This window comes from Convolutriloba macropyga, chromosome 9 (genome assembly GCF_964194025.1).
Source record: "Convolutriloba macropyga chromosome 9, txConMacr16.3, whole genome shotgun sequence".
Taxonomy (NCBI): Eukaryota; Metazoa; Xenacoelomorpha; order Acoela; family Convolutidae; genus Convolutriloba; species Convolutriloba macropyga.
In genome coordinates this window covers 11840549-11853370 of record NC_134476.1, presented here as the reverse complement: position 1 = coordinate 11853370, position 12822 = coordinate 11840549, and the positions used below count along the sequence as shown (strand labels likewise).

Below are 12822 nucleotides of genomic sequence, written 5' to 3'. Positions count from 1 at the left end.
TGGACACTAGTTCACGTCGAAATATCAAATAAACGCCTCAGATCACGAGTCATTCATTGCTTTCACGAATTTTACTCTATGACTAATAGTATTAAACTGAACGAATTTGAACATCAAAGTAACATTATAAACTAGTAAATTAAACTACAAAATCAATAACAACTTGTGACGCAGGACTTTGTTCACGGCAACGCCAAACGTGAACAAATTTAGGTTCAAATAGTTGCTTGTTCAAATAAATTAAACCAAGTTGTCGACAAATCTCGTATTTTCACCTCATTTTAAACTGAAATAGTTAGAAATCGGTTGACAATTTGACAAGCTGACAGTTGAAATTTTGAGATAATTGAATCAAATCTTTGCAATAAAAATTAGTTTAACGCAGTAATACATCAAGGCAATAATGACGGTAAATATTTCGGTTTTATTTTAAAAATAAGATAAAAAAAATTTGCAACTGTTTTACAAATAACACCCTCCCTCCCCCTCCCTCTTTTGGTGCCAGGATCGGCACACAATTTCCTCCTAAATTGTTCTTACCGCTGAAAAAAAATGCTCGCACGTTTTGCAGAATGTTCCATCTTTGCAAAATTTTTGGACTTATTGCTAGTTATTGCGCAGAACTTTGATCGCTTTGTATGGAATAATACAGAAAGTGTTTAATTTTGAAGTTTTCAGATGTGAGAAGTGGGGATACTAAGTTGCAAAAATAAATCATGAATTTCTTTTATTTTAATTGAAATTTGTGCAGAAATTGAGTGAGTGATGTGCTTATTTTCAATATCTAATTTATGAGAGAATCGTGCTTAGATCGTGCTGAATTTTTGGGGTTTTTCTCCTTTATAGCCCCCAACCTTAGTGGTCATGTAACGTAGAGCCCCCTCCCCATCTTGGTAACTATACCAAGTTCAGCGACTTTAGTCTTGAATTGAATTTTCATAGCTAGAAATGAATCTTCGCCACACTGATGATATTTTCTAATTACTTTAATAACAATTCGGTTGAAGTTTACTAGTCAGATATAATATATCCATTCTTTTTCTTCAGCACGAAATTTTAAATCAATTTCGCTAAACAAAAATAACTTTTGAAGTAGCTAAGATTTCGTTTGAAAGGTACAAGTTTGAATTGCAGGAGCAGATATTGTTTTAACGTTCTTTCAAATTTCGTTTGAGAATTCAATTTCCGTATTTCAAGAGTTTATTCCATGTCGAAATGGTTTTTGTTGTAGACAATGGTTGCTTGCTTTAAATGTGATCAGATTTTTTTCCGCAATTTTTCTCACCAAAACATTACCCCCAGGAAAATATTAATTGTACGAATTGCAGTTCCTGAAATACATCACCTCTTAAGTTCAAAACGCTCATTTGAGTGATCGGCAATTCTGCTAGTAAATTGTCACATAATATTAAGATATCTTGACCTTTCCAATTGTTTTTTCATGTAGCTTACGTTGATTCCCCAATTTATTTGTCGGTTTATCCGTCGTTGGATTCATGAAATGATAAGATTTTGAAAAAAATTACAGCACATTAAATCATCCGGAACTGTAAAAAAATTGTTCTCCACTTTAGGCAGATGCTGCTGGCTAAATTTGATTTTTTTCCTTCAGTTCTATTAAAACTTTCCGTGTTTGGGTGGTTTAAGAGATTTTAAGCTAAGTGTTGACAAGTTCAAGATTGAATTTACTCACAATTGTAGCAGTTAATTTCAGAAAATTGGAAACAAGAAAAAAACAGTAAAATCTGCAAAATAAATAGAACTGGGAAAAATGAAAATTATTACAAAATTTTTGTCTTTTGTCATTTCGATTTATTTTGTAAATTTTATTGTCTGTTTTCGTTTTCTTGTTTCCAATATTGTAAAATTAATTGTTGCTTGCTTCTTGCTTGTCAATGGTTACCAATTCCAAGCAAAAAATAGTTCATATTGGTTTATAGTGTTTATTCTGATAAATTGACATACTTTTGATTCTTTGATCACAATAGCGATGTTGCAAGGTTTGATTTTCATTTTTTTTGTATAAAACTGAAAGTTATAAAGTGAATTTTTGTTTATAACAATGTCAAATGATTAAATATAACAGTTATAGCTTTGTAATTTTCTTTTCATCCACTTTGTGAAGTAATCCACTCACAAGGTGTACTGTTAAAGTATTGTATCCGCGAATCCAAAAAATGTTCTTAAAACTGCCAGTAAGGTAACAATTTACCGACTTTCTAGAACTGAATAAAAATCAGCGTAAGTTTTGTTGTATGAGCCTGCAGTTAATTTTGTTCAAAATCAAGAGAAGTAGCAGAGTTTTTTAAATTCCGAGATGGGAAATAAATAAAGGATCTAATCTTACCATTAAAAAAATTGGACGCAATTTGAAGAGATTAGAAAATAGTTTTTGATTGTAAAAGTCATCATAAGACTTTCCAGGACAGTACTTTTTGGCTTACATTCGCTTAACATGAATGTTTTGCAATTGGATTTGAAACTGATTGTTTAGCTCAGAATTGAGAATTTAATCAATGTAACAGAAGTTGAAACAATAATTATTTATTGTTTTTCATCTTTCTTGTACATTTATTTGATGTAAAAAGCATTGGAAGACAAATTTTAAGGGAAGGAAAGGATCAATGTTGCTTTTTTCTTTTGGCTAGGCAATTAATAGCTTGACAACTCGAAACTGCGATGGAAATAAGTTTGTGACGTCTTCATACGAATTTGTGCAATAAATAATTTCTTGTAGAATAAAATTGTTTTTGCTACATGTATTGACAAAAACAAAATTTAAAGTGGAATATTTTCCGCACGTTTTAGCTTTCTTAAATAACGATCAGTCTTTTTTAAATCCAATTCGAAATACATTAAAGTGTAGTGTATTCCCAGATGATCAGGATATCGGGTGTTGTTCGTTTTGCTCCATTGTAAGCTTTTGCTGGCTCCGTTTTTGTTGCCCCAAGAAAATTTCTGAAAAGGGCAACTTTTTTAAAATAGTCAATGGAATGATTTGTTTCTCTTTTTCACATGTGCTTTTTAGGTTGACTGTGAAAAGATTAACTAGTCGTAGAAAATCTAAGATTGGCTATAAAAATGGAAATGAGAATTTATATTATTTTTCAGCTTTTCGCGGCAGTATCGATTAGTATAGTTATATCATTTACATAATGGAACATAGATTCGTTGAATATTAATATAATTCCGCAAAAAACTTTTATCATGGACAAATTTACATAATGGAACATAGATTCGTTGAATATTAATATAATTCAGCAAAAAACTTTTATCATGGACAAATTTCTCAAGGGCAGCCTTTGAGAAGCCAAACTTTTGATTCGGTCATTTATCAATAAGACATTTTAAAAACCTCTATGAACTTTTGTTCACATTTTTCTTAATTTCAGTAAAATGTACTCTGATCTTTAACAATGACCTCTATTTCCTGCAACTTTGCTCTCAAGTCAAATATCACTAGTTTAGCAAAACGAGATGCCAAACTTTATTAGTTTCAAATTTAGACACCAAATATTATACTTTCGGCACCGTCCAAGGATTTAATCGGAGACAAATTTTAGTCTGCAAGAAAACCATTAGACGGCAAATGTTGTCAAAATTGCATCAAAATGATAATTAATGGGTCTAGTGATCAAAATGAGCAATTGAACAAACTGAAATTTGAATTAAGGCTCAGTACGATTTTGACGAACGAACGTTATGCCTACTAAATTATTTCAGGTGACTTTAATCAGTAATAATCAATATAACCAATCGTTCTATTTATACTATTTTTAGCCCATTTTAGCCCATTTTTAGCCCCTGATTATATCTATTTATTATATGCCTATTTTGACAGCACTAAAGAACGACTTGAGAAAAATCTTTGACAGTTTTTAAACTTATTTAAACGATGTCTTTTTTAAGCCTACGCAAACAACACGCATTTGCCCGGCCATTCTGACAGGCATTTTTGGGCGAAAATTTTGGATATAATTACGAGTTTGGGCATGTTAATTAGGCGCCTTAAGAAATTATAAAATAGTTAAAGGCACCGCCTACAGTGCCAGAAACCCAATTCGATTCTAACCAAATTGCCATCTATCGTCATCGGCAAATCGTCCGAAATAATACCTGCAATCTAAATTTATCGTATTAATATTTACTAGCAAAGACTGTAATTACCAAATTTTATTTCACACTATCACGTGAAATCGTTTTTATATCTGAAGGTAGGTTGGCTGATAATAAACAAATTAAGCCGGGTGCAATTATTTACTTTTTGGATTAAACTAACTTTGACCTCCGATTAAATGCCACATTCTTCTGGTGGGTTTGAAATGTGGAGAACCAATCTATTGTTTAAATTTGCTCAATTTCTTTAGAACGTCAATTAAGCCCCGCATTAAACATCGATCAAGCTTCATTTTCAGCCGCTTTCTTTGCGCTTGAGATTTCAAATCCTCTGATTGAAACTTAGAAGCCGAAAATCTTTTCAATTGACGGTAAAATGAAGGGCGGATTAAAAAGATTGCAAAATTTTGACACTTTTTTGAAGTTTGTTCGAGACTTAAGATCAGTTTCAGAATTGTAGTCGTGATATTCAAACGCTCGCTTTTGAGATATTTATTTGGACGTATTTTGTCGTCAAAACAATGAATACTGTAAGTTAAATTTGCACTTTTTTGGAAAATTTAGTTTAAGAGCTGTCCAAATTTAAGTTTTATTTTCATTTGAAATTGTAATGATTGACCAGCTTTTAACAAAAATTTATCCTGGGCAAAACTACAGCGGGCAATTGCATATTTTTGTAAATTTTTTGTATAGTTATTTTTGTAATTTTGATTTTCTAGATTTTTTAATAGGTAATAAATAGATAATAACATTCAGTCAAAGGCAACTCTAAGATGTTTTGTTTTTTTGTACTTTTTGCTAAATTATGGTTCGCTCAGACGTAATTTTTCAAGTTTATAATCAGCTCATTTAACCAAAAAAATGGGCGTTTTAATGCTTGCTTTTATAATCTCTGAATTATTGCATAGATAGTGGGGAATTTCGGTAAGATTTGTTCACGCAACACGCAACATATTTTATCTTCCAGCAATATTTAATCTTTATAACAAAGTGGGGTGAGGGGGGGGGGGGGATTATTTGCTGTTTATCTTTGGGCTAAATTTAAGAATTTATGGATTATACTCAATCACCCCTCCCTCTGATAAATTTAGGAGCGATATAATTTTTCACGCTGCATGTTTTAATTCGATAAGAAACAAAAAAAGAACCTAAATCTTTTTCATATCGATTGCATTGTTATACACGCGCAAATGCTTTCACGCTGTTTCGAGACGATGTTACGTAATTTTTTCTGGTTTTTCAATTTTTCATCGCCTCAAGCGTGAACAAATTTTCTTTTGTTGACCTGAAAATTGTTTGTTAAGTGCAGAAACGACGTAACACAACAAAGCAACGAAGTTATTTACTTTATTCATTGAATTGCCGTAACTATATAATCGAAAAAGAGGAACATACAATTTCCAGCCTTGTTTTTTTCCCATTTCCCGAGTGAAATTAGCATTTTGAGGGGCATATAGATTGTGTGATATATTACTTTTTGTTCACGTGTACTACTATAGTTGACAATTTATATTACTGTTACAACTGGACAAAGCGAGAGATTAGCTGAACTGAATTCTTTTTTTTATCTTTCTTAAAATGTAACCTGCGCTGCAGTTTACCTATAATACAAGAACTAAAAGATTGAAAAACAGGGAAAATTTGGGAGCATAAGGTTGAATTACGTGCCTATAATTTATGCAGTGACTTAATTAAACTTGGAAGAAAAATCCGAATTATCCGCCCTTCAATTTAGACCGAATCACTTTCAAGCTTTGCATCTTTGCAAAGGAAATAAACTGGGAAAACTAAACCCTATCATCGCGTGATCAAATTAGAAATCGTTTCATACCGTTGCTAATTGTAGCAATCAATTCCTGGAAACTGTTTACCAAGTTGAGAATTTGATAGTAAATTTTGGCGTCGAATTGTCATTTCAAAAGTTACCGAAACATTATTATATTTCCGTTGATTGTTAACCTTTTTAAAGTTGTCTGTGAAACAAAACTTGATGCTCAATCAAGCAAGATTTACAAAGAAAACCTTGATATGTCTAAATTATTTAAATAATAAATGCCACAATGTAGAAATCATACGTTTTTCATTAAATATAAACAAAAAATATTGTAAAATTTGGCAAATTTTGACATTTTTTTTCACTTTATCAAGGCACCGGAGTAACCACTAAGGGTATTTATTGCTCAACCAGTATACAGTTGAAAACCAGTACTGCGGTTAATCCAGGGTGTTCAAGTTTTGTTTCACGTGTTTATAATTGATTGCAATTAAAAAGAAGTTAGAGGTCAAAATGTCAGCAGTATTACCTGTTCAGAGCACAGTTCCCATTCAAGATTCCTTCAAGTGTTACCGGGAGACAGAACAGTCCGAAGACAAGGTCATTGCAACCTATGTCTGGATAGACGGAACCGGGCAGAACCTCAGGTGCAAATCGCGAGTCCTGGACTACAAACCCAAAAAACCAGAAGGTAATATTTGATTTTGCAACTAAGTTTTAGGATTAGCTCAATTTATAGGTTGTTGTGTGTTTATGTCAATTTTCATTAAAAATCGGCATTATAGCTGATTGTCTGTGAGAAAAACGGATTCTATCAAAATGTGGGGGATATTTTCCGTTTGTGCTCCGCCCCAACCTAGTGCAACCCTACAGCTTAGTGCCCCCCCCCCCCCAACGCACGTGACATATGGGTGCATAACTTTGGGTGCATAACTTACGGGGAGGCGCAATCAGAAAAGATCCAAATACGGATTAAATTTTGCTCAACAAAAGCAGGAAGCGGGGGAGGGGTATGAGACTTCAAGTCATGGAAAAATTCTCAGTATTTTTGGTGGAACATATACGCAGAGACTAGTAGTGCATTAAAAACACTGAACAAAACGGTCTTAACGCCCTAGGGCTATACCAGTTTATCCCATTTTTCAGTACAAAACGTCAATTTGCTTCTGTAGTTTTCTGAAGAGTTTTCTCGAATGCTCCCAAAAAATGCGCCTTTTTAATAATCTAATTGCAATATTAAAAGCGTGATGTAGATACAGATTAAATTCTAGATTAATAACTGCCTATAAGTATAAAAAAGACTGTATGAAAGAGTATTTGTTGATATGCTGTGATGTGCAAATCGAGTATGTAATTTCTGAAAACTGACATTTAGCGAGATAGCAACGCCAACTTATACATTTACTGTTAATGATTTTGGATCTATTCTGTTTCGGCCCCCAGTGTTTTTTATGAGCCCAGTTACAAATTATATGTTGTTAAATAGCACGTTACTATGTAAGAAAATAGCACGTGCGCCTGGGGGTCATAAAAAATTTGTGCTCACTAAGCTGGGTGGCCAAAACAGAATAGATCCATGATTTCGAGGCCGTATGTGCATTTAGAGCTAAAATGTCAAGAATGCCAATTTTTTTTTCATTCTAAACGATGACATCTTTAATTGAGCACAAGTTTAATTGCACTTGATAGAACTTTTAAGCGATGTTGGTAAATGTGCGTTTTTACTCAAAATTTTTAGGATCTATTCTGTTCCCCCCCAAGCTTAGTGAGCATAATTTTTTATGACCCCCAGGCGCACGTGCTATTTTATTACATAGTACAAATATAATTTGTAACTGGGGGTCATAAAAAACACTGGGGGGGGGGAGAGAAACAGAATAGATCCAATTTTTGCTTGACTGTCTTTAAGCATACTTTTGATTTGATTTCTCGAGCGACTTTTTCACGCGTGACCAAAGGCGTTCTCACTCAGAAATGAAGTCCGTCACTAAAACAAAAGATAAAACAATTGGAAGTCTCCGATAGCGAAAGGGTTAATGCAGCAGTCTATTACGGTGGAGAGTGGTAATTCGAGCCCCTCTTGGTTGGCATTTATCGTTCCCAAGAAAAATTCCCGGCTAAATTTCTGAATTCAATTGACCCTGTTGTTTCTTCGGGAGCCATTTGTCCAACGTTAGTTGGTTTATGTTATCAAAATTAGAACAATTCTCTATTGCGAGCGTGCTAAATTGACTTAGATTTGAACAACTAAAGAAAGTTGTCGCTTTTATTTAGTCAAAATTTCTTAAACCTGTCAACTTTTGAGGATTTCCTAAAATTTTGTGCTGTATGCAACTTGAGTCGCCATAATTTTTCTTTTTCCATAGCGGTAAGAAACTACAACAGCAGTAGAAAATTTGACAACCAAAATCAATCGCTTAATGGAAGCCGGGGAACAACTCGAAAAAACAATCGCGTCCATCATTCGTAATAAAAGTCCAGCTTCATTTAATCACTGAAATAAATATTTTGTTTTCCTCATTTCAAAGTTTTGTTTCTTAAGCTTAGGAATTTTGAAGTTTTGTAGTTCGTTTTTTTTCTGAAAGCATAGCTTGGAGTTTGTTCCTCTTGATCTAATATTGCTCTCACTGGTACAGTTTTTGATTATTTTGTTGTTGATTGAAATGTGAACTTTTATAACTAAAGAAAAACTAGAACGGGAAAACAACTTATTATTACCCCAACTGACCACACCGATCAAAAACAGTCAAAAATGATGCGGGAAATGGTCGTTTTCGATTGGTTTTGAACGCGTTTTTCACCGGTATTTTTTAGGAAATAGTCGTTTTTATTTTTTTAAAATGAGTTCATATAATTTTCCAGATTGCCCTGACTGGAACTTTGACGGTAGCAGCACTGATCAGTCAACTGGGCGTAACAGCGATTGCTGGTTGAAGCCATGCGCAGTCTTCCGAGATCCATTCCGAAGGGATCCGAACATCCTGGTTCTTTGCGAGGTCTACCTTCATGACTGGACTCCCGACAAGTGTAACCACAGGCACTCTTGCAATAAGGTCGGTCAACTGAGTAGGAATTTTAAAATTATTTCAACATTTCTAAATTGTAGAGCATAAAAGAATCCGTTTTCTGAGTGGGTGTTGTACTCAAGATTCGATTCATGAAACTTTTTTTTGAAAAAAACAAACGAACCAATGATAATCTACTAAAAAATTCAACGAAAAGATTTGTAAAGAAGAAACGGGTCTTTCCCATTATAGCCCCACACGAAATTATAGCCCCTCATTATGGTATGTTTACCGTGATTTGGGGGGGGGGGGGCTAAAGGTTATCTGAGCACTAAGCTGGAGGGGGGCACTATAATGGGGAAAGACCCGAAGAAATCTTAACAAACTGTCAAAAAAGTTTTAATGAGTTTTAGGATAAATTTTTTGAAAAAATTATGAGGTAATGATTGATTTTTACTGATCACGAACAAATTAATAATATTTTAAATATGAAATATTTTCAAAGCAATATAATTCCTAGTTCTTCCCGATCTCGAAAGCAGATCCCATGGTTGTATATGAACAATTTGTGCATTGCAGGTTATGGAGCAAGTGAAAGAGGACAAGCCCTGGTTCGGACTGGAACAGGAGTACACCCTGGTAGACTACAATGGCTTCCCATTCGGATGGCCACAGGGCGGATTCCCTGGACCCCAGGGACCCTACTACTGTGGTGTAGGGTACACTAAGGTCAACGGACGACCCATAGTTGAGACACATTTGAGCGCGTGTTTGTATGCTGGGGTGAAGATTTGTGGAACAAATGCTGAAGTCATGCCTTCGCAGGTATGAACAAATTGTTCTTATTCTCGGAAAAGATTTCAATGCTTAAGGAGTGTCGAATAATTTAATTTTTTTTTGAAAAACGTTAAACTTTCAATTGCATGAACAAACTTATTTAAATTTCTTCAAAAACCGCACGAAAGTTTGATAAAAAATTCAGCGTGAAGTTCTGAACAGAGCTTCTGAAACTATGTGGTCTTAAAACTGGAAACGAAGAAAAGCGAGCGCTGCAGAATAAGTTAGGTAAGTAACGGTAACCCCCCCCCCCCCAAAAAAAAAATACTACCATTTTTCACGGCATTTGCCACTTGGGTTACGTAATTTTACCTCATCCATCATTTTGGCATATTTTGCAATGATGCTTTTGTCCAGGAAACACTTTACAAGCAGGGTTGGGTCTTTCCCATGATAGCGCCCTCCTCCCCCCCCCCCCGCAGCTTAGTGGTCATATAACCTATAGCCCCCCTCAGTCATAGTATTTATACAATAATGGGGGGCTATATTTTCGGGTGTGTGTGTGTGTGTGGGGGGGGGGGGCTATAATGGGAAAGACCCACCGAGTCAATTTAGGGATTCATTTTTTTGCAGCCATTAATTTTCTTCTGTAATTTAGTGGGAGTTCCAAGTGGGACCCTGTGAGGGAATCGAGATGGGAGACCACCTCTGGATGGCAAGGTTCATCCTGCAACAGGTGTCGGAGGACCAGGGGGTGGTGGTGTCTCTGGACCCCAAACCCATACCCGGGGACTGGAATGGGGCAGGCTGCCACACCAACTACAGCACCCTCCCCATGCGACAAGAGGGTGGCATCAAGTAGGTGTTGAAATGTATTTTATGGGGGGGGGGGGGGTATACAATACAGAACCCCCCCCCCCCCCCCAGCACAGTTTGCTACCCGTTCCAATTAGTGATTTTTGTGGTACCATGTTTTAGGCGAGTGAAAGCGGAATGTACGCATGGTGGTTACAAATGTACAAATATGCTGAAGGGGGAAGGGGATGTTGGGGGGGGGGGGTTTGAAGATAAGCATTTAAATAAGATAAGATTTAAATATAAGCACTAAATATAAGATTCAAATATAAGCATATAATGATTGAAGATGAGATTCAAATATAAGCATCCAAAATATCCACCATTTTCTATAAAAGGGAAGACGAAACAATGAAATTTTGGTTTCATGATAAAATCAATGAGATTATAGCCTTGATCGGAAGAGATGTCCTGTAGGTTCTGAAAATTCGCTAAATAATCATCCACTTTAGTCTACTTAGTCTATATAGCACATTAAATGACAAATTTTATTGAAAGTTAACCAATTTCAGAGCAATCGAAGCTGCGATTGAGAAACTTAGCAAACGACACGACGTCCACATCGCTGCCTACGACCCCTCCGGAGGCGAGGACAACAAACGCCGACTCACCGGACTTCACGAGACGGCCAGAATCGACCAGTTCTCCAGCGGAGTCGCCAACCGAGGAGCGAGTATCCGGATACCCAGACATTGCTCCGCCGAAGGCAAAGGGTACCTTGAAGACCGGAGACCCGCTTCCAATTGCGACCCCTACATGGTCACTGAGATCATCGTTAGAACAACAATTTTGGACGAGAAGTAAACAAAAATAAACAACTGAGTAAACAAACAAACTTTTAGCCAATAAAGCACTTCAGCACGCAATCAAACTACAGATGAGAAAACTGAAAACAATTTTGACATTAATAAACAGCGTTGATCCTCATTACTCTGTATCTTTATAACTTTGGATAATTTGTGTCAATAAATGTAGAAAACGTGTTTCATGAATTTATTTGTCGAAACTCAAATTCTTTTGAGGTTGTTTTGATGTTCATTGTCAAAAATGCATGAAAATGAGGATAAATTTAGAGCTCAAAAACCCGAAGTAGCTGAATTAAAGCTTAACAGTGAAAAGAACAACAATACAGTTCAAGACGAACAATCGTTGACCAGACCAACAAGTTTCACCATTTTGTTGAAAATTTGTGTTGATAATTCTATTTAATAAACAATAATTTTAACGAAATATTCTAAGTACCGTTTCCCGATTTCAATGATCAAATAGCTTTTCAACCTTACGCGGTTTCTGGGAGGAAAATTAGGCGAACAGAAAACGCTCAGACAAAAATTTTGCAAAACAGGCCCACAAGAGCGCAATAATTGCTCCAAATTTCGTTAGAGTGGAAATTGAACAAAAGAAGATTGAATACTCCTCAGTCTATGGTTGCAGGCGCTTCCCAGACATATTAATATTAAACCACCAAAATTTTTGAGCAGTATCATAAATGTAAATAGCATCTTTGCGAAACAAGACTCAAAAGTTAAAAATACAAATTTTTAAAAATTGTTGAAAAAGTGCGAACTACATGAACCACCAAAAGTTTTTTCGACCAACCGTTTCATACCGTTTCAAGACAAGTTACAATTAACAAACTAAAGCACGCTACAGAAAGAAAGAAAACGACCCCACTGGTATTTTAGGTTTTGCTGTCTTTCAAACACAACATTTTATCTCCTTGTTGCTCTAAATTTGGTTTCTCTTGTTTGTTGCCGCCGAATTATTTCCAAACAAAAAAAATTTTATTTTCAAACCTGCATTTTTCTAAAAAAAAATTCAACTGAACACAATCAATTGCCCATTTGTGGAGTCTTTTGAGTTTTTGAAAATATCCACAAATATCTATAATTATCCACAAAAACTTCAAAACATTATCAACAAAAACCATGGTTGTGACATTTATCCTTTTATGAACACTCAAATATAAATCACTTTCATGTTTTAACATTGCAGTTGCTAGAGTTGATATGAGCAATCTATTAGATAACTTGTTTGCTTATATACCGACATAACTCTGTGCTGCCTGACGAACGTGACTTCTCATCAAGAACTCGTCATTCTAATAACTTAGAGAAAAAACTAATTAAGTTATAGTAGAACAAAAAACAATGCTAATTTTTTTTTGATAAAATCAATTATTTTCAATTAGATAATTTAAAACTATTTGCAAAAAATAAATGAGCAGTAACTTAAATCGTTCCTATCTCTTCATTACTGCACTACCAATTTTCTAATAGCGTGAAGATTTTGATA

General features: G+C 35.0%; 1 protein-coding gene across 3 annotated transcripts; it reads left to right on the top strand.

Annotated features, from left to right (window-relative positions):
• Positions 1–256: 256 nt before the first annotated feature.
• On the top strand, positions 257–11539 carry LOC142345602 (glutamine synthetase-like). 3 transcript variants are annotated; one of them, XM_075397734.1, is made up of 7 exons: positions 4371–4487; positions 5852–6087; positions 6389–6581; positions 8753–8943; positions 9475–9720; positions 10331–10530; positions 11040–11539. In XM_075397734.1, exons 3-7 carry the CDS (start codon positions 6404–6406, stop codon positions 11329–11331), a joined length of 1107 nt encoding a protein of 368 aa, XP_075253849.1. In that variant the 5' UTR covers positions 4371–4487; positions 5852–6087; positions 6389–6403; the 3' UTR covers positions 11332–11539. The 3 variants fall into 3 exon arrangements, with proteins under 3 accessions (XP_075253852.1, XP_075253849.1, XP_075253851.1); XM_075397737.1 differs by lacking the exons at positions 4371–4487; positions 5852–6087 and adding an exon at positions 257–409 and having other exon boundaries at positions 6428–6581; XM_075397736.1 differs by lacking the exons at positions 4371–4487; positions 5852–6087 and adding an exon at positions 4553–4646 and having other exon boundaries at positions 6428–6581.
• Positions 11540–12822: the final 1283 nt, after the last annotated feature.